Genomic DNA, 23,036 nt, shown 5'->3' with positions numbered 1-23,036 from the left:
GTTGGAAAAATGAGAAATCGCTGGTCAACTTTTAACCTTTCTAACTTCCTAACAAAAAAAAATTGTTTCAAAAATTGTGCTGATGTAAAGTAGACATGTGGGAAATGTTATTTATTAACTATTTTGTGTGACATAACTCTCGTTTAAGGGCAAATTTCTGATTTTTTCCACAAATAAATGCAAGTCATATCGAAACAATATCTCCGCTCCACATCTTCAACCAGAGTGCTCTTCTTGAGGCGTTTGATAAGACTGAAGATCTTGCGGAGATCCTGACCGACTCTGCTGAAGCATCCGCTAAAAATCCTGTAGGTTTTTGTAGCAAAGGAAAGGAGATCCTTGGGCACCCTGCACAGATAGTCCCTAGTATCACCCTCTTTTGCAAATATCACAGCTTGTAAACGCTTTTTGTAGCCAGCAAAGAGTATTTCAATTCTTGTTTGATGGATTTTATTCCATTCTTCCTAAGAAAATTTGTCCAGTTCTGTGAGATTCCTGAGTCATGCTATTTTGAGGTCTAGCTACAGATTTTCAATGATGTTCAGATCAGGGGACTGTGAGGGCCATTGTAAAACCTTCAGCTTTTGTCTTTTGAGGTAGTCTATTGTGGATTTTGACATGTTTGGGATCATTATACATTTGTAGAAGCAATTATTTTCAACTCCAGCTTTTTTTTTAGATGGTGTTATGTTTGTATCAAAAATTTGTTGAAATGTCATTGAATCCATTCTTCTATTTACCCATGAAAGTTCCCCGTGTCATTGGCTGCAACACAACCCCCAAAACATGATTGATCCACCCCCATGCTTAATGGTTGGATGTTCTTTTCCTGAAATGCTGTGCCCTTTTTTCTCCACACGTACCTTTCACCATTGTGGCCAAAGAGTTTTGTTTTAACCTCGTTACATCTGGCTTCTTTAGATATTCTTTTGCATACTTCTGATGCTGAATTTTATGGTGTGGACACAGGAGAGGTTTTCTTCTGATGACTTCCATGAAGGCCATATTTTTGCAGGTGTCTGGACAGTAGAACAATGTACCACAACTCCAGAGTACCTCAATATCTTCCTCTAAGTTCCGATTTGAGCTTAACGCCTTCTTCCAGCCACTCAGAGCCACTGCCTCATACAAGTGATACAGGTATGAATACTGTAGGTTTACATTTCTATGCCTCATATTAGAGGTCTTGTTGCTGTGAAATGTATTTCTAATGAAACAAGTTTGTGATGTGTTCCAGTCCCAGGGCCCTTAAGAAACCCCTGCCTCCTGTGGTAATGCGTCCCCCCCCCCCCTTCACGTAACACAGCCCTGTGATGTGCAGTTGCAGCAGCCAAATCCAAGCACTGACAAGCATTCAGTTCACACAGTAAGCAGGGGCAGCACGGTGGCTCAGTGGTTAGCACTGCCGCGCTGGGGTTCTGGGTTCAAATCCCACAAAGGACAACATCTGCAAGGAGTTTGTATGTTCTCCCCATGTTTGTGTGGGTTTCCTCCATGTTCTCCAGTTTTCTCTCACACTCCAAAGACATACTGATTGGGAATGTATATTGTGAGCCCCAATGGGGACAGTGCCAGTAATGTCTGTAAATTGTCTGAATTGTAAAGCGCTGCAAAATATGTTGACCCTATATAAATAAGATTATAGAAGATTTATTCCAGTCCCAGGGCGTGCAAGCATCAGAAATTTTACTGAATAAAAAGACATTTCACAGCAACAAAACCTTTAATATAAGGCATACAGGTAGGTATAGATTTACATTTCTATCACTTGTATGCCCATTTTAGAAGTCAGATAAGCACTGGGGGGTGGTGACAGATTCCCTTTAAGGGCAGGGGTCGTTATCAGTGCACCTGCATTGAATGGGATGAAAATACTCCCCCTACATTGATGAAGTTCAGCAGTCCATTTCCAAATTTCCCGCGTGAGACGCCATGCGCCAGGAAACACCATCATGCGCAAAGGATCCTGGGAACTTCCTGCATGCCAGGAAGGGGAAAGATTGCAGCTGAGGAGAAACTGTAGGATCCCAGCCTGACACTACTAAGCAATCCCGAGGCACAGGAGAGGGGCGAAGTGCTGCTCCCAAAAGATAACTGCCCGCTTGCCACAGCAACCCACAGGTAACCTCTTCATGCCCTTATGGATATACAAAATGTGTGAAGGCCTATGAAGCCTGTTTTTCATTGTATTCAGTGTGGTACACACGTCAGTATTTTGCACAGCACTCAGTGCCCGAATGACACCCAGGAATCTGCGATACTGTTCGTGCTGATGCCAGGCACAGCTGCTGGAACAGCTCTCATTGTCCCTTGCTCATGTTGAGATTAGCGTGAGCAAGGGACAATGTAGTTTTATTCAGTCCCTGCTGTCTGCCTAATGTAAAATATATATAACAAAAAAAAAAAAAAAACCACCACACACACACCACCCCCCCTACCTAATCCCCTAAAGCCTGTCACCTGTTAAAAAAATAAATAAAATAGAATATAGCTATAGTGATCACCTGTCCAACATTCTGTACCACACTAATACACTTCTGATAACTGGTTTACATCCTGAATGGTGCCATGAGGCTACTGTCCAGGCTGTAAACCTGGACACTGAGGTGCTGGGACTGTAGCTTTAATGACAAGAGGTGACAAGTTACCATTGCGTTCCCAGGCTGGGAGCCAGGATAATGAGCTGCAGTGAACTCATGGTGCTAGCGGTCTCACTGAGGTCACCCCTGGTTCATCGTCCCAGCTCAAGGTGAACTGACCGTGGGAGTGCAGCTTCAGTGACTAGTGGTGACCTCAGGTTACCGCCAGACACTGAAGCAGACCTCAAAGCAGCTCATTGTGTCATGGTTTGCTGCCCAGACAGTAGCCTCATGCCACTGTTCAGATTGTAAACCAAATATCCCAGAGACGGATTATGGTGTGAGACAGTATGTCAGACAGGTGAGGAATATGGTTTTTGTTTTTACAGGAGACAATGGCTTCAGGGGATTAGGTTTAAGGTGAATATATTTATTTTTAATTAAATGTTGAAAACCGTGAACTTCTGTCAAAGGATTTCATTCAGGCTCTGTTTTTCAAAACATTTACTATGGGGTTAGTAATGGGGCATTTTACCAGGTAATACTTCCTCAGATATGATTACCATGTATAAGAATCACTATATATCCTAAGTTAAGAATCTAGTATTAGCTCCAACATAGCCAAAAAGGGTTGGTGGCATTTATATTGACACTTGCATATTACTTGGATTGCTGCCTTTCCACTTTGTCCATTTCTTGCATATTGGCACACAGATTATATTGGATATTAATATGCTTTTACATTCATTGTCTTTATCATGTTGGGATTATTTATGCTCCTATAGTATTTTTTTTATTTGTGTACCTTTAATAGGGCCATTTACTGCTGTATCTCATATCCCCATTTTTTTTTGCCCTGTCTTAATATTTTTTACATATTGCATTTAATAAAATGTATATGTTTTAATTTAATCTTTGGTTAGAGTCTCTTATCTGGCAGTTATATGCTGCAACAGATCATGTAGTATATGGAGTGAAGTGTTTAACAGCATTAATTTGTGTGGACAATAGGAATAAGCTGCCAATACAAGGCTGATATGAACCACAATCCTATAACACCACCAGGGTAAGCACCAGATTTGGCACATCTTATAGAAGGTGGGGAGGCAACCTCCTATGAAGCGGTCAGAGGAAAAAAAAAACCCACACAACCCACATACAGCTGCAATATGCATAAATTACAGTTTGTTAAACAGAGGCCAAAGAGGAGATATTAAGCATCCCAGCAATATGGTGGGTTCAGCTTTGTGCCCAGAGAAAATCATGCAGACAGAAAACACCATAAAATTGTAAACTTAACCGAGGGTGACACAAGTGTATTTTAACATGCTGAGGCAGTTTTCCAACAAGTTATTTTATTAAGACACACTATTACAAGTCATAGATACAGAGAACCATTGATATTCAAGTGCCTTATGTAACAGTCTGAACACTGGTATAACAATACTAGAAAACCCAACACCAAAACTTTCCAGTACAATACAACAGTAGCCAGCACAGTAAGATGACTGGATAAGTGAAAGGCTTCCTCATTAACCAAGCAAATATGATGCAAAGTTTGGCTACATCATTATAGCTGCTAAATATACAGGTAGGGAAACACTGACAGGATTAGCTTTGCAATGTTGGGGCAGCCTTTTCAGACAGAAATTAGTTTTCAGCTTCTTTGCAGTCTTTTCCCTTCCTGATCTCATCTCCTTTCTTCTCCTAGTGTAAGGGAGAAAAAAAATCTTGTGAATCATGGTCAGGAAATTAAGAAAACATTTAAAAATTAATTCTTTCAGATGGGTCACTTACCAATTCTCGCAATCGCTCCAGTTTTGCAGCCATCTGGGCATCCCTGTTTTCTTTAATGGCTTCCATTTTAGAAGTCAGCTTTTCCTCAGCCATCTTGCTGAAATTGTCATTATCTTCTTTGGCTTTCTGCAGCACTTCTTTCTCATGCTCCCTCTTTTCAGCAAGCTGTTTCAACATTTCAGCCTCTTGTAACTGAGAAAAGATGATTAACATTTTATACACTGCAATTAGGGTACGTTCATGTGAACTTAAGCTACTGCGGGTGAGCTTTTTTCCCAGACCAAATCTGCAAGTGAAAATAAATAAATAAAAAAAAAAAAGAATGCTGCAATTTTTTTTTTTATTTTGCCGTGTGTCGCATGACACTCACCTATTCCAAGTTTTTGGGTGAGAGGAGAAAAATTTAAAAAAAAACAAAAAACTATGTATTATGGATGGATCTGACTTTTTAATGTGTGAACTTAGCCCAACAGAGGGCTTACAACAAAACTCAGGAGCCCTCATTAAGGAAATCTCATCTGAGACACTTCTAGTCTGTGGGAAGTCTAGCATAAGAAGAAAATAAATCTGCAGTGGAAAAGTTATGCGAGAAGATGCAGTTTATTATAGTACAGATTTCACTCTTTCACTTCAGAGAACTTTAAAAGGAGTGTAAAAAAAAACAAACAAGTATATTCATTTTTTCATATTTTACACTACTAAAAAATGAAAATTGAAGATTTGCTCAACCTAGCATTGAGGTCAACACATTCCAAAAACCTAGTGTACCGCTAGCTCGCATTGCAGTAAATCTGGATGGGATCTGTCTGTGTATAATTTCACTCCTCCCCTTCCCGAAGTTTGCAAAAAAATAAGGTAGAATGAGGTTTAGGATCAGTGCAATGGCTCTTTGTTGGTGACTGCAATGTGATACTGAGACGTGGACAGTCACCAAGGACTGCTGGCAGCCCCAAATATGTTAGTGGGAGCAGCACTGCTCACTGATCTGAGTGGAGCAGTCATTGTGGCTGCAGCATTCAGGTAACAGTAATTAAACAATTCTGCAGTCATTATCACTATAGGATTAGAAATATGGCTCTAATTGCTGCGATCTGAGCAGAGCAATCATATCATTGAAGTGCTCATGGTAGTTATCGGTGAACACAGGTCTGGGCAACAGGGCTGCGGCAGTGATTTCATCCAATGAACAGTCCACATTAATGGATGAAATCACCACAGCGCTGGTGCCCAGTCCTGTGTTCACTGGTACTGTGATCAAAGTACTACATTAAAAGTAGCAGCTCTGCTCAGATCACAGTAATTACAGGCGATAGGGAAATTTTAGCCCAGTTCATAGTACTGGGCTAGAATAAAATGGCACCAGGCTGCACCTACAGCTGTGAAATGGGCATGACAGTGCTAGGAAAGCAGATAGAAGGGGTTTGTAATATGTCAGAACTAAACTCCGTTGTGTTGCCACTCCCCCCACAAGGCTGTCATCTGAAAGGTGTTAAGACATCCTTGATCTCCTGGTCTAACCTGCATGATTTTATGTCACAGATGATTATCCTACATCACACCCTGAGAAACCTGGTTCCCACACCTCCAGGGAAAAGTGAAAACCCACAGACTTAAATTAAAGGGGTTGTTCAGTCCAAATCAATAAGTCTGCAGACTTATGAATCCACCCCCAGCGCACAAACTATATGCTGCGGGGATTTGCCAGTTTCTGAGTTGGGACCAGAGGGCATGTATGAGTGCCACACAGCCAGGCCAAGCCCCGTTTAGTGATGCAGCTATGGCGGACAAGTGTATGGAAGGGAAGTGAGGCCATGACCACTGGCTGGGCATATGCATAACTCATACATACACTCTGGGCTCTGGTCAAACCAGTGAATCACTGCACAGTGCGTGTGCTGGGGGGCAGCTTCATAAGTCTACAGTCACACAGTGACTGCAGACTTATTGACTTGGCGTGGACAACTCCTTTAACTTGTTGGGTGCCAAATACTTTGATTGCCAATATCTCCACAATGTGGAGGCAAAATAAAAAAGGTCTTCAGCTCTGCAGCCATTATTACGTCGTATGTCCATTTCAGCATGAAAAATCTGGTGAAAGATAGTTAGTTACCAGTTTGAGAATTTTAAACTGGGTACATGGAATAGTGGCTGCAAAGATAAATAAAATCAAAGTATTTATCAGCAAATACCTCTGCAATGGTGAGGAGAAATTAAAATTAATTTTAGGCTCAAATTTATGTTTAACTGGGCGTTTACAAAGATTTGTCTCTGGATTTACACTTCTTTCCCTGCATGAGGTTTACCAAGCATAAGCAGGCAGCATTATGCAGGGGAGAAAACACCACTATACAGCTGTGTAAATTAAACACTTTCAGGTATCATCTCAGCGCTGTCAGCTCTTAGCCCCATTCCAGTCTCCCTACCACCAGATTAGAGCTGGAAGTGTATGTAAAGATGCATAGAGCATTATCTCTACAAAGTAACTGGAGTTAGGTGAGGAAAGGAAGGAGTGTTTCCCCACCCCTATGTGTTGCTGACTGCGTATGATTGTTCAACCTTACGTAGGGGAAGAAGTACTTGCCCCAGAGACAAATCTCTGGTAACTGTCAATGCTATTCAGCTTGTTGGATTTTACATAACTTGTAACTTAATAGCTGTGCATTAGGGAGGAGAAAAAAAAAAACATCAAGTTCACTATGCTTAGCAGCAAACATTCCACAATGTGGTCAGTTTAAACATGCTCTTCAGTAATAAGCAAAAGATGGCTTTGACATGAATATCCGTATTAGTGGGCTAGTCAGTTTGTGCACCACTATTACTTATTTGGAAATGCTGACATTAACATGCCACACAAATGGCTCAGTTTATGCAAGCTCCATTTAAAAGAACTTTATAGTATAAAAAGGTCTTCAAATCTGCCACGTGCAGTTTAGGGGTGTATGCCAGTTGCTAAAGCAATAGCTCAATTTCATAATTCAATAATTTTTTTTTTTTAGTTTGGGCTAGAAAACCCTGATGACAGGTTCTCTTTTAAAGGTATTCTATGGAACACAAGTCTGTTCAAAGTTAGACAAACTGTATAAAGTAAGTCACCTTGCGCCTCTCTTCTGCTGCTTCCAACTTCTTCTGAATTTCTTCCAGCGAGCATTCCTTTTTCTTGGGTGATGCAAGTGAAAGATCGGGAGCAGCATCAGTAGATGGGGGGCTCAGGATCAACTCAAATGCCTGACCAGAGGCACGTTTTTCCAGCTCCTTGACCTTAATATCTATATAAAGATAAAAAGCAGTGAGCATCAAACAGGTACATAGAGCTGTGTAAAGCAGATCTGTCAGCAGATTTCATAAAGCAGACTGTATACACAATTAAACAGTTCTTAGACAAGTGAAGACTGGTGTATTTACTTTGAAAATCCATGTACGAATTGGTGTATAACCCTGATAATAAAATGAGCACGAGTCCAGCAATTGAGTGAGGACTCATGTCCCAAGCATATCCAGCAATGCAAGATTTCAGGAGGGAGACATTTAGGAGGTCAGGCTAGATCAGTGAAGGTCAAATTAAAATTTTCAGAAAGTATTATATAGCCATTCTGATAAGGTTTATTTACTTTGAAAATGCTTATCAGGCCTATTTTATTCAATAAGATATAAAGTTAGTATTCTGAATCTGGGGACAGGTGCTAGAAATTAACATTAACAAGGCTAAGCAAACAGATTTTATGCTCAAACTTTGTAATGCTCTCCATTGAGGTAACCATATTAGTGGTAATGTCAAAAGCCTTTTAATTGTTTTGTACTCCAATTATAAAGGGCTAGCATTACACATTTTTTTCAAATTGGCAGAACAGATTTTATATTAGTGACAACAGGAAACAGCCAGATGGGTTGTCAATTAAAGGGAATCTGTCAGCAGGTTTTTACTATGCAATCCAAGGACAGCATAATACATTAGCTGAGACAGATTTCAGGGATGTGTCACTTTGGGTGCAGTCAGATTGCCATATTACTTGCGCAAGGATCGCATGGCAATCCTCGGACTGGCCGTCAGCTCTCCTGACCCGAGTGCGACAGCATGCATTTCTATGCAGCTGTCACTCAGGTCAGGAGAGCCAACAGCCAGTCCTAGCATTGTGATGCAATCCTATGGCAATCTGACTATCCTTAGGCGGTGTCGTTTCCATATAATGAAGGTTTTATCACCATGAGACCCAATCCGTAGTAATATACAAGAACTTGGCACTCAAATATAGAATGTCCAGGTGATTTAATTGAGTTGCAATCCACAGTGAGAACATGACGTTTCGATCTGTGCATAGATCATTGTTTAGCCTACACAAAAATCAGTTACTTCTGTAATCAAACTGACCTGAAGTATAGAAAAATAAAATAGACAGTTCCTAAACTTGTTTATTCAGTTTACAGCCCAGAATCCAGAATATGGCCACATTCACATGTTCAGTATTTTACATCAGTATTCATAAGCCAAAACCAGGAATGGGTGACGTGTTTCTATTAAACTTTTCTTGATAGTTCCTCTTGAATTTGGCTTACAAACACGGATGTAAAATACTGACCAAATACTGAACATTGCCTACAGCTATATTAATCCAGAGATCTAGGCGGAGTACTTACATTGAGGTTTCAGCTCAATCGCCAAACATGATTCAGACAAAAACCCCAATGGAACTATTCACTGTAGTAAATGTACAGTCATTTATGACTCTTGCCTTTGTTTCCATGTTTGTTTGCTTTTCTGCACAGTTAAAAAGGTGCCGTTGACCATGCTTTTTTGCCCATCCAAGAAGATTAACACTGCCAAAGCAGCCACCATATGGGGTCCAGAGTGATTAAATCTGCCTAAGGCTATGTGCCCACGATGCAGAAAATACGCATGCGGATTGTACATGCAGATTGTGCATGTGTTTTTCCTGCCAAGGACATGCGGATTTGAAGCGTTTTCACATGCGTTTCTGCATGCGGATTGACAAGCGCTTTCCAGGCGATTTTAGCATCACTTGGAAAGTGCTTGACAACTAGGTCACACTATATAAATCCATGCAAACAGCATGGATTTATATAGTGTGACCGTAAGAATGTTTAAAAATAAACCTATACTTACCCTCTGATGGCCCGGGGTGTGCTGCTGCGCTCGCTCCTGTCTGCCAGCTGATCGCGTGACATTGCACTGAAAGACCTGCCGTCACCGCAGGTCCTACAGTCCTGCCTGCAAGCAAAGGGAAGGAGACCGGGGGCCGTCGGATGGTGAATATAAACTTTATTTTACAGGTACAATGGTACCCAGGTCTGGATGAGAGTCTCCTCTCCTCCAGAACTGGGTACCATCCGCACATTGAAACACAGATAATCCGTAAGTACAAATGTACAGACACGGATTGTATGCATCTCAATGCAAGTCTATGGCGGTGATTATGCCGCGCTTCCGCAAAATTAATGGACATGCTGCGGATTTTTGAGCGCAGCATAAATGCTGCGGAAAAATCCGCAGCATGGGCATAGAACTTGTGGAATCCCCTTGGGGACCATGGGGGGCGAATTACCTAGCATTTATGCTGCGGAAATTCTGCAGCATATACGCTTGAAAAATGCTACGTGGGCACTTAGCCTAAAAGTGAATGGTTCCAGAGGGAGTTTAGTCTGATTCATACTCTTTAAAAGGATTTAAAAAGGAACCCCCAACATAAGTGCTTAGTGTAAAGCACAAGATAAATGTGAAAATTAGCCTTAAGTGATCCAGCAATGTTTACCACAAAAATGGTACTAACTGAATTTTATTAAAAAAATAAAAATAAAAAAGCCTTTTAGGTCTGTCAAATATCAATGAAAAAAACAAAACAATTTCCATACTAGTAGCACAAAGGCTCTGGAAAAGGACACTGCACCAAAAAGATAGAAATCTTCTACTCTTTGGGCAAACAGGCTCAGCGGTGGAGGAGTGGGGCACAGGAAGCAGCAGCTGCCCGCTGCAGTCTACACTGTCCCCACTGCTAAAGAAAATGGGGCGTGGGGAGCACAGAATATTCATGCTCCTTAATAGCAGCACACAGTGTAGCCACAGCGCGGCTCCTGCCGGAATCACCTGTGCCCACTGTTAAAGTGTATGAATATTCATGCACTTTAATGAGCGGGCACACGAGATAGCCGGCAGCAGCAACGCGGCTCCGCTGTGTGCCGGCTATTAAGGAGAGTGAAGTTACTGCTCCCTGTGCACAGTCCAGGCGTGGGGAGCAGTGACTTCCGGCAGCTGATCTCTCCTTGTGAGCCGCGCATGGCAGTGACGTCATGCGCGGCTCACATGGAGAGATCAGTGCAGGCAGACAGAATGCAGCGCTGGAGGAGAGAAGAAATGCGAGTAGGAGTGTTTATTTTATTTATGTGCAGCATGATGAAGATTAGGGGTGCCATGCATACCAGGACAGGAATGAGGTGTGCCATGCATACCAGGATGGAGGAGTTCCATGCATACCAGGATGAGGACCACGTACAAAAGGAAGTGGGGCATATATACCAGGATGGGGGATATCGTCAGAATTGGGGGACATTATCCCTATGCCAGTGTCAGCAGAAGACCCCCTCCCCCTTAAAAGTGCATCTTGACCACATTTTTTTGCTTACATTTTTTTCCCCCTCTAAAACCTAGGTGCGTCTTATAGTCCGAAAAATATTAATTGACTGGGTGCAGATCTCTAAAGCACATAATGGGCACTAAAATAGCATATTTGCAGCATCCACACCAGTAGATTATATTCAGGATGTGCAATTTCCAAAATGGGGTCACTGTAGGGGTTCTGCAAACAGCACATCTCTTCTGAGCTGTCCATGCTTTAACAGTAGTTTGACCACTTTTATAACATTTGGGACAAGTTTGGTAAAAAGTTGTTAGGAGATATTAGAACCTATTATCCTTTGTGAAAATGGAAATGAGAAGGTAGGGAGATATACCATTGAGCCATGAAGATACAAGATTCTGGGAAACTAGTGGTGTTAAACCAACACTACACCCCAGATAAATTCATTGAAGGGTGGAGTCCGTAAAACGAAGTTGCAATCCTACCCCCCAAAAAAAGTATTTCCTGCTGTTCTTGTAGCTCACAAGCTCTACTAATGACAAGGCATCTGCAAACCATTTCAGCAAAATCTGCATTCCAAAATGATGCCCCTTCCCTTTGGAGCTCTGCAATGTGCCCGAGCAGTAATTTCCAACCAGTGTATTGTTGCACTCAAAATTGTGTTACAAATGGAGGTTTTTTCCTTCTAGTGTCCTTGCAAAAATGCTAAATTTTGAATTGCAGCAAAATTAGTGGGAAAGACCTAATTTTGCATTTTTTCTTCATTCCACTTTGCAGCAATTCATCACATACCTGAAGGCTAAACTCACTAGAAGCAGTTTTGAATACTTACCATTTTTAGCCTCTTCACACCAAAGAGGTTTCCACCTACCTGTCGAGGCCATAATTTCAAAGTTACCATGTGTGAGATTAAAAGGGACTGTCCGCACAGAACGACTGTTCAAACTAAGCACTGTCACTCAGTGCTTCACAGTGGAGCCAATCATTTAAATACACCTTCAGACATGCTTGTTTTTCCCTCAATCTCCACCCCCCTATTTGACAGTTCTGGCTAATAGTCAGAAGGGTGGAGATAGAGGGAAAACAAGGAGGCAGGAAGGTGTATATAAGTGACTAGCCCCACTGAAGCACCAAGAACATGTACTTGTTTTGAACAGTCATTCTGTGCTGACAATAGTCCTTTTAAAAGGGGTTTTGCCACAAAGTTACATTTTAATCAACAGATCTTTGAATAATGATTAGTCCCACAGTTGGATGAGTTTTTTTTTAAAAATGTTCCTGTGCTGAGATAATCCTATAAATGTGTCCCTGCTGTGTACTGTGTAATGGCTGTGTCTGACCGTACAGGAACATGGTCTGATCATACCACATCTCCTGGACAGGGGAAGAAGCAGAAGAGTATACTGACATTACAGCACAGGATCACAAATGATTGATTCATTGAGATAAAACATGGTCTAAAAATAGGCAGGGAAATTTTTTACCTCAAAAAGAATCAGCTGTGATTCCCTGCTGTAATATCTTCATAATCTTGCTTTCCCCCTGCCCAGGAGATGTGGTATGATCCAACCCTGCTTCGTACACGGTAAGACAGCCATTACACAGGGGCACATTTATAAGATTCTTAGCACAGGAATTTTTTTTCTCTCCTCCACATCCAACTGGAAGTTTATTTTATTCCTAGATCTATAAATTAAAATGTGCTTTGTGGTAAAACCCCTTTAAGTGGCAAGTCTGATGCTTTTACATACAGTGAGTGAGATTGTTTGTGATATGTAGGGTATATGTTAGTGTTATCTTTAGTTTTATATGTTAGTGTTATCTTTAGTTTGACAAGATAGAGTTTTTGAAAATATGAAACGCAACAAAATTTAGAGGAATAATCGGATTTTGAACTTTGAATCTTTATATGCTTAAATTGTAATACCACACAATATTTAAAGGAATCTGTCGGCAAGTTTTTGCTATGGATTCTGATAGCAGCATGAAGTAGACAGAGCCCGGATCCCATCTATCACCTATTGGACTGCTTGGCGTTTTCATAGAATCCCTGTTTTGTATGATGTAGATTTAGCGGTGCCAAGACTTCTGGGCTGTATATACCCCTGCCCATGTCTGACAGATTCCTCCATCCACAGCATTGTCAGAAAGCTGCCAATCAGAAGTGGGGCAGGATTACACATTGGTCCTACACATGCTTCAAACACATTATAGTATTGGGAAACAAATTAAAGTTCTTGTTTTCCACGAAAAGCTTTCCTTTTATCCCATTTTCACAAGGGTGACAAAAAAAAATTATATGGACCAGAATATATTGTGCATTTTCTCCTCAGGACACCAATACTCCAGATGTGGCTGGAAAATATCTGAAGATTGCAAATGTTTACCGCAAACTTGTTTTAGCCCCAGGGTTTATTTTCACGAGAGTTAAAAAGAGAAAGTAGACCCCAAAGCTTCTCATGAATGCAGCAATACACCATGTGTAGTCTGAAGCTACTTGCTTGCCACATTGGCGGGGGGGGGGGGGGGGGGGGGGGGCAAACAGCCCCCAAACAGAGACCAAGACAACATGGTTATAAATATATACATTTTATTGATTAAAAAGAACATACAAAATGAGGTGAATGGATAGCATACAAGGGGATACACAAGTCGACATCCCTGGAGCACACAGCCAAAATATTATATGTGTAAGAACAAATGCTGGTTGGAGCACTAGCATTTTACACAGCAGTCCCCACACTATTTAGGTAATTTTCTTATTCCCGATATGGGTAGACACTGGAATGTATATACATAGATTTAGTGACCGCTAGTTGCATTTTTTTGATGCTGGTATGTGAGGACTCTAGACAGGATTAGGTCTTTATTATAATTAATACCTGATTTCCTCTATGTACCATTATACACAATATTTATACTCAATAATATATATATAATATTATTGAGTATAAATATTGTGTATAATGGTACATAGAGGAAATCAGGTATTAATTATAATAAAGACCTAATCCTGTCTAGAGTCCTCACATACCAGCATCAAAAAAATGCAACTAGCGGTCACTAAATCTATGTATATACATTCCAGTGTCTACCCATATCGGGAATAAGAAAATTACCTAAATAGTGTGGGGACTGCTGTGTAAAATGCTAGTGCTCCAACCAGCATTTGTTCTTACACATATAATATTTTGGCTGTGTGCTCCAGGGATGTCCACTTGTGTATCCCCTTGTATGCTATCCATTCACCTCATTTTGTATGTTCTTTTTAATCAAAATGTTTGTATATTTATAACCATGTTGTCTTGGTCTGCTTGGGGGCTGTTCACTTCCCCTCCCCTTTTGTTATTGAGTGCATTAGATGACCTAGTTTACTATACAGTCTTAGATGGGCAGTACTTAATATGGACAATTTTGGTCAAATTCGTATATGGCATTTACAGCTTGTTTCCTCCCATTGGCTTGCCACATGGCAGAGATCAGAAGGGAAGGAGAACTATCAGCAGATTTTCCTGGATTAGTTGGCAAACTCCATAAGGTACCAGAACAGCACCCCATTTTGAACATTACACATCTGGGAGATCACCAGGTGAAGTAACCAATTTGACTCCACATGAGTCATGTTCTTTAGGTCAGTACGATTACAATGATATCTGATTTAGGTTGTACATCACCATAAGAACTAACTTTCTCCAACAGTTGAGTGAGGGCTTGCTTTTGTGGATGACACGTAATAAAGTTAATTAAAATTTTTGTGTTGTGTAGCAGTATGATGAAAAGTGTTTACTTTTTATTTTAAAAGTGTTCACTGTACAGGTTATTAGTGACAAATCAGGCTGTTCTGGAGACAGCAATATCAAATGTGCACTTTTTTCATTATGTTTGTTTTTATGCAAGATTTATTTTTATGATATTTTCTCACTGTGGTTTTTTTTTTTTTAAACTCTGAGACTTGAATAAAAACTAGTTTATTCACTGGTGTAATGCATTGCAAAGCATTTGACTAGTCAGTGGCACACTAACAGAACACCTATTAGGCCCTGGCATAAGAGGAGTCTAATAGGCCACACAATCTGGCAGACCCAGAGGTCAGTTTCAATTTTGGCTACCATGACTGGTCTGCTCCCTGGAATGAAATTACAGGTGTATACAGAGTTAGCCCCCTCTCCTAGTGATTGTTGCATTTAGAAGGCTATTGAAAAAATTTAATGGGTTAATCACCCAGTTGCAGGGGGTCTTGTTTGGGAGGTTGACACTTATACCCCCTAAAACAAAAAATATTTGTTTGGTGTGTAGACGGTGAGGGGGACAAAACAAAAATACATGCTTAATATCTGCTCCATTTTTCACCTAATACTGCCAGAAAAAGCTGAAATGTGTCACATTTTAGGGCCCCATAAACAGACTAAGTTTGTCCAAATCTGATGACATCAGCCTACATTAGTGTCTATAAGTCCTCCTAGCTCTTCAAACAGATTAAGGAGAGGGACCTTAGAGTTGGGCAGCATTAATGTTAACATTGAAAGATGAACATTTTGCTCTTCAGGAGATAGTTGCTGCTCTGGCAGCATTCTACTACCTTCTGAAAATAAGAATGAATGGCTCAGCTGTGTAAAGTCAGGAGAGCTAGCATAATACAATGCTGCACAATCTAGTTTCTATTCTGAACCCCAGTTACCTTCTGCCAACTTAAGTTCATAGAGCCTCTGACCTCTCCTGATCTCATCTAAAATACATATCCCATCTCCAGAGGGTAAAATAGCTAGACTGCCTGCACCATTGACAAGTGCACTCAATGGTTTGAATCATTAAGACTGGTGTTTTGCAGACAAGTCTTAAAGGGACTCAGCACAGTGACTGTTCAAACCAAGTTCCACCACTCTGCTTATGGCAAAGCAAGTCATTTACATACGCCTACCCACCTCAATCTCCCAACAACATTCCCCCTCTGACAGCTCTGGCTTCATAGAGGCAGATAAGGGCAGAGATAGATGGAAACCAAGCAGGTGGGAAGATGTATATAAATGATTGGCCCCCCTGAAGCACCTGTACTTGGTTTGAACAGTCATTCTGTGTCGACAGTCCCTTTAATGAAAGCACTGATGTACAATGTGCAGAAGTCATTAAGAGGTGTGCACCTCTAATGTGGTACACTCTCCCTCTGCTGTGCACCACCACCAGAAATGTACACCACTTTTCTGGCTTATTATAAATGAATTTCTAATCAGGTAGGCTTTACCACACCTCACAGGCTCTGTCCACTGCCAGAGCTGGCGAGGACAAATGCAGCAATGGCAAAAGTTGCTAAAATTTGTAACATTTCATAGTTTTAAGCTAAGTGCCCAAGATGCAGAAATGCTCCGGATTTTTCCTGAGCGTTTCTGCATCTCCCTGGCAGAAAAAAAACGCATGCGGATTGTACATGCGTTTTTCCTGCCAGGGACATGCGGATGTGAAGCGTTCTTCACTTGCATTTCCACATGCGGGTCAAGCGATTTTAGCATGATGTACTGGAAAGAAAGAAAATTCAATGTGTGGCGAAATAGCAAAAAAAAAAAAAAAAAAAAAAAAGAAGATGTGCAAATTATACAATAGCTTTTTAGGTGTTTTATTTAGAGTTGATTTTACAGTAAAACTGACCTGCCATTATGATTTTCCAGGTCAGTTCCAGTATGAAAATAACAAACATTTTTGTTTTAAGTGGTAAAAAAAAAATCAGAACCAACAAGTTTTTTTTGCTTCTGCGGCCATTTTCTGAAAAGCGTAACACTTTCAATTTATGGAGCAGTGTGAGGTCTTGTGTATTTTTTTGCTCCTGAAGACTGATATAATTTTGGGGTAGATACAAGGCTTGCTTTGTCTGTTACTATTTTTCTGTTGCAGCAGCTGAAAAACAGCATATCTGGAGTTTGTCCTCATTACGCCATTTACCGATGGGATTATTTTGTTATATTTTGATAGATCAGATACCAAATGTGTATTTTTTTTATTTCTTAATTTTTAATGGTGAATATGTGGGATGATTTAACTTATTTCTTTTTACACTTCACAGCATTTGGGTCTCCTAAGGGAACTTGAACCTGTGATTGTCTGATCACTTGTGCTGTGTACAGCAATACCACAACATAAAGCAGAAATCACAGACACCATGATGACTAACACGGGTCTACAGCAGACTCCTAGCTGTCATAGCAACACATCAGAGTCCCATGCCATGATCAAGTCGCAGGAGCGCCCATGAGGGGTCCTTCCTACAAGCACAAACTCCGGTACTGGCTGTGGTCCGGGCTGAAAAGGAACTATCACTGTAAGTGGATACCAATGGTCATATTCAAATCAAATGCAGGGGCATTTATGCATACTTTATCGAAGTGCCATAGCCTATCAAAGTGCCACGGCAGTTAGATGTGGCAGTTCTAATATTCATCTTTCTTCTCTTCTTTCAGGTATATACATCTAGCTCCTCTATGCGTTACCCCCTTCTGAAATCTGCATTGTACCTCCATATTATTTGCAATGCTCTGCAGCTAAGCACTTCTATCTATCTACTTACCCTCATTCAGCTACCTGACCTCGGGGCTGATGATCTGGCCAATTTCAAAGAAAAAAATTGACCATATCCGACAGGACACCCCCTGAGCCCCCATCCTGGTATTGCTTGGCACCCCCTGAGCCCCCATCCTGCTGACAACAAAAAAATAATCATACTCACCTCCTCTCTCCTCCAGGGCTGTTCCACTCTGCTGCCGACACTCACTTTATGAGCCTCGCATGGCATCCCTGCCATGCGCCTTCACACAGAGTGAGAGTGCGCACACTGTCTGTATGCCCGCTATTAAAGACCATGGATATTCACTACAACCCATGGGAGTGGGTTGCTGTACAATGTGCCGGATATTAAGGAAAATGAATATTCATTCTCTTTAGTAGTGGGCACAGCGCAGCGCAGGCTGCAGCAGTCGGCTACTGCCTCCTGTGCCCCGCTGCAGCTCCCCCAGACCTCCTAACCACAAGAGCCACAGGTAGATAGTATTCGGACTATAAGACGCACCCCCCACTTTCCTCCAAAATTTTGGAAGAAAAAGTGCGTCTTATAGTCCGAAAAATACGGTAATGGTCACTACTCCCTGCAGCATTGGACACTGGATCACCAGCTCCTCCTCACAATGCTCCACACTGCAAGGCCCTCACTCCTTTAAATATGAGCTTTGCTTATTCTGTATTGTCTGTATAAGTCCCCCCTAAAATTGTAAAGTGCTGCGGAATATGTTGGCGCTATAAAAATTATTATAAATCAAAGTTCAAGTCGCATACTCCACGCAGAGTACATTCATATACTGACTGAGGAAGCTCAGGCTGGAGCTGATCAGTTACTGCTGTTTTAGAAAAATACTAAAAAAAAAAAAAAAAAAAAAAAAAAGTGCTACTGAGACATTACTAATAATGAACGACAAAAGCCCTTTATTCGTATGTTCTAGGGGTGCACAAGAGTCCTACCAGCGTCAGACATGGCTGAAAAAGCGAGTGTCCACCAATCCAGGAGCTGCAATAAGAAGGGGAGACGTATTACTGCGAGCACAGGCAACAGTCACTGACGGGGTAACACCGGGAATAAGTCCGGCAGCTGGGGAGGAGATGGCGGGAACCTGCAGGTGAGGGGCGGGGCACAGACCACGTGCTGACAGCGGCCGCGCCCACTTGTCATCCCCACGAGGGTACAACAACAAAAGAGCGCGTATTCCAAACCACGTGACACGCCGAGAGCCGACAACGGAGCAGGAGGGAGCACTGCCCGCGTGCCACACCCGCCAGCCCGTCTACACAATGAGGGCACAGGAGAGCCAGTCACCAGCGGAGCGGGGCGGCGCCAGGCTGCGCTCAGCCACTGACAGGCGAGGCGGTGCCAGACACTGCACCTGAACAAAGCAGGGAGCGCGCCTTTTATATCGGTCTGTCAGACAGCACTAGTCCCGCACTTCACCAGATGAGCCCGGCAGCAGTAATGGCAGCCGGTGTAATCCCGGGACTGCTGGGAATAACATTGCCCGAGGCGGCTGGTGCTACAGGTGCGCTCACTACGCGGGACTGTCACAGCCACTCACTGCCTGCGCCGAGCAGAGAGCTAGAAGGCGCGCTATCCGCCATCCCTCACACAGTCACCCGGTCAGTTTCCTCTAACTCCCCCGCCACCTTCCTCCGCTGCTCCTCACCGCGCGGCCCGCTCTCACCTGTCTCTGCCGATGAATACCGCGCGCGCTCTAAGCAGCCGCGAACAAAAGCGCCCACCACGGCCACGTGACCTGCTGTGCGCACCCCTTATTGGCCGAGACTACGAGACACTGCCTGTCGCCCCGCCCTCCCCAAATACCGGCGGCAGAGGGGCATCAGAGGAGCCACAAGTGCGCCGTGCCCACCCCTCTCTTTGTGGTTTAGCCCCTTGCGCTGTCGCCTTAGCACATCCACGATACACCTGGGATGTACCATTATTCCACATGTGGAGCCTTCTCCATCTGAGACTGAGTCCTAGTCGCTCAGAATTCATTCATTGCAGGCGGTAGAGCGTCTGCTCCGGGGCTGTGGTACTTCCTATCCACCTGTCTAGCATCATGTGTGTTCAGTATATGCAGAACATGTCTTGTGTGTGAGTCACTAGTAGTGGTCAGTATGGCCTGTCCCCATGGTGGGGTCTCTACACATGTGCAGGTGGCTTCCAGACAAGGGGATTGTATGCTGGAAGAACGTCACACATCCCAACTAAAAGATCAGAATAAGGACACGTACTGCGGCAAGTTTTACTGTACACCAAGCCAGAAAAGAGCCTAATAGATTTGGGCAGTATAAGTTTAATAACCTTATTACACACTATATATTCCATCTCTGTAAGAACTGCCCACCTAAGGACTATTAGGTGAAAGGATCATCGTGTAGCACTACACAAAGGGGGGAAGGGCCGAAGCACAAAAATTGATGATCCATGACAATATCATGATAAAAGGTATAAATTTTATTGTCAATTAATAAATGGGAGTGAAAAATACACACCTAAAAGACACACAGTATTAAAATGGCGCACATGTTAAATGGAGGGACTCCAGAGCAGGCATAATGTACATATATATACACAACCGCCTAAACCGAACTGACATAGGTGAGCCAGAACCTAAATATTAAATGTATCTGCTGGAGACCTAATAATGCATATAAACCATAATAAATCACAGGAGGAAATATCCCATGTATAGAGTATACCTGCTTTGCTGTACAAGTGTGCGCCAACCCCGACGCGCGTTTCGGCAATCAGCCTTTGTCAAGGGGTACACCAAGCCAGTAGCCTAACGTAACCCGGTCCTTTATATACACCACTGCCACACAGAAATATTCCTCCCAGTGAAGCCCGTTGGTGTTCCAACACAATTTGGTACCCCGGTAATGCTTCCTAAAAAGTAAGATGCCCCCACACACAGTACAATGCCACCACAGAACCACCCATTACATAGTAGAATGCCCCCACAGACAGTACAATGCCACCACAGAACCGCCCATCACACAGTAGGATGCCCCCACAGACAGTAAAATGTCACCACAGAACCACCCATCACATAGTAGAATTCCCCCACAGACAGTACAATGCCACCACAGAACCGACCATCACACAGTAGGATGCCCCCACAGACAGTAGAATGCCACCACAGTACTGCCCATCACACAGTAGGATGCCCCCACAGACAGTACAATGCCACCACAGAACCACCCATCACACAGTAGGATGCCCCCACAGACAGTACAATGCCACCACAGTACTTCCCATCACACAGTAGGATGCCCCCACAGACAGTACAATGCCACCACAGAACCGCCCACCACACAGTAGGATGCCCCCTCAGACAGTGCAATGCCACCACAGAACTGCTCATCACACAGTAGGATGCCCCCACAGAGAGTACAATGCCACTACAGAACCGCCCATCACAGTAGGATGCCCCCACAGACAGTACAATGCCACCACAGAACCGCCCATCACACAGTAGGATGCCCCCACAGACAGTACAATGCCACCACAATCGCCCATCACATAGTAGAATGCCCCCATAGACAGTACAATGCCACCACAGAACCGCCCACCACACAGTAGAATGCCCCCACAGACAGTACAATGCCACCACAGAACCGCCCATCACACAGTAGGATGCCCCCACAGACAGTACAATGCCACAACAGAACCGCCCACCACACAGTAGGATGCCCCCTCAGACAGTGCAATGCCACCACAGAACTGCCCATCACACAGTAGGATGCCCCCACAGACAGTACAATGCCACTACAGAACCGCCCATCACAGTAGGATGCCCCCACAGACAGTACAATGCCACCACAGAACCGCCCATCACACAGTAGGATGCCCCCACAGACAGTACAATGCCACCACAATCGCCCATCACATAGTAGAATGCCCCCACAGACAGTACAATGCCACCACAGAACCGCCCATCACACAGTAGGATGCCCCCACAGACAGAATGCCACCACAGAACCGCCCATCACACAGTAGGATGCCCCCACAGACAGTACAATGTCACCACAGAACCACTCATCACATAGTAGAATGCCCCCACAGACAGTACAATGCCACCACAGAACCGCCCATCACACAGTAGGATGCCCCCACAGACAGTACAATGTCACCACAGTACTGCCCATCACACAGTAGGATGCCCCCACAGACAGTAGAATGCCACCACAGTACTGCCCATCACACAGTAGGATGCCCCCACAGACAGTACAATGCCACCACAGAACCACCCATCACACAGTATGATGCCCCCACAGACAGTACAATGCCACCACAGTACTTCCCATCACACAGTAGGATGCCCCCACAGACAGTACAATGCCACCACAGAACCTCCGACCACACAGTAGGATGCCCCCACAGACAGTACAATGCCACCACAGAACCGACCATCACACAGTAGGATGCCCCCACAGACAGTACAATGCCCCCACAGAACCGCCCATCACACAGTAGGATGCCCCCACAGACAGTACAATGCCACCACCGAACCGCCCACCACACAGTAGGATGCCCCCTCAGACAGTACGATGCCACCACAGAACCGCCCATCACACACTAGGATGCCCCCACAGACAGTACAATGCCACCACAGAAACACCCATCACACAGTAGGATGCCCCCACAGACAGTACAATGCCACCACAGTACTTCCCATCACGCAGTAGGATGCCCCCACAGACAGTACAATGCCACCACAGAACCGCCCACCACACAGTAGGATGCCCCCTCAGACAGAGCAATGCCACCACAGAACTGCCCATCACACAGTAGGATGCTCCCACAGACAGTACAATGCCACCACAGAACCGCCCATCACAGTAGGATGCCCCCACAGACAGTACAATGCCACCACAGAACCGCCCATCACACAGTAGGATGCCCCCACAGACAGTACAATGCCACCACAATCGCCCATCACATAGTAGAATGCCTGCATAGACAGTACAATGCCACCACAGAACCGCCCACCACACAGTAGGATGCCCCCACAGACAGTACAATGCCACCACAGAACCACCCATCACACAGTAGGATGCCCCCACAGACAGTACAATGCCACCACAGAACCGCCCACCACACAGTAGGATGCCCCCTCAGACAGTGCAATGCCACCACAGAACTGCCCATCACACAGTAGGATGCCCCCACAGACAGTACAATGCCACTACAGAACCGCCCATCACAGTAGGATGCCCCCACAGACAGTACAATGCCACCACAGAACCGCCCATCACACAGTAGGATGCCCCCACAGACAGTACAATGCCACCACAATCGCCCATCACATAGTAGAATGCCCCCACAGACAGTACAATGCCACCACAGAACCGCCCATCACACAGTAGGATGCCCCCACAGACAGAATGCCACCAAAGAACCGCCCATCACACAGTAGGATGCCCCCACAGACAGTACAATGTCACCACAGAACCACTCATCACATAGTAGAATGCCCCCACAGACAGTACAATGCCACCACAGAACCGCCCATCACACAGT

The 23,036-nt window shown here is 43.7% G+C and overlaps 1 protein-coding gene across 1 annotated transcript; it reads right to left on the bottom strand.

Moving 5' to 3' along the window:
- Nucleotides 1–3,917: 3,917 nt before the first annotated feature.
- On the bottom strand, nt 3,918–19,303 carry STMN1 (stathmin 1). Its single transcript, XM_073666670.1, has 5 exons — nt 19,192–19,303; nt 18,461–18,506; nt 7,470–7,642; nt 4,377–4,568; nt 3,918–4,286 (listed from the first exon to the last, which is right to left on the bottom strand). Exons 2-5 carry the CDS (start codon nt 18,471–18,473, stop codon nt 4,230–4,232), a joined length of 435 nt encoding a protein of 144 aa, XP_073522771.1. The 5' UTR covers nt 18,474–18,506; nt 19,192–19,303; the 3' UTR covers nt 3,918–4,229.
- Nucleotides 19,304–23,036: the final 3,733 nt, after the last annotated feature.

This window comes from Phyllobates terribilis, unplaced genomic scaffold, assembly GCF_046119375.1.
Source record: "Phyllobates terribilis strain yellow unplaced genomic scaffold, ASM4611937v1 Scaffold_2__4_contigs__length_985480577, whole genome shotgun sequence".
In the NCBI taxonomy this organism is placed as follows: domain Eukaryota; kingdom Metazoa; phylum Chordata; class Amphibia; order Anura; family Dendrobatidae; genus Phyllobates; species Phyllobates terribilis.
This window is presented reverse-complemented; position numbering and strand designations above follow the sequence as displayed.

Coding starts and splice junctions, on each gene's coding strand:
- STMN1 (XM_073666670.1), bottom strand. Junction 4,569..7,469: donor CAGCAGAAGAGAGGCGCAAG/GTGACTTACTTT, acceptor ATCTTTTCTCAG/TTACAAGAGGCTGAAATGTT. Junction 4,287..4,376: donor TGGAGCGATTGCGAGAATTG/GTAAGTGACCCA, acceptor CCCTTACACTAG/GAGAAGAAAGGAGATGAGAT.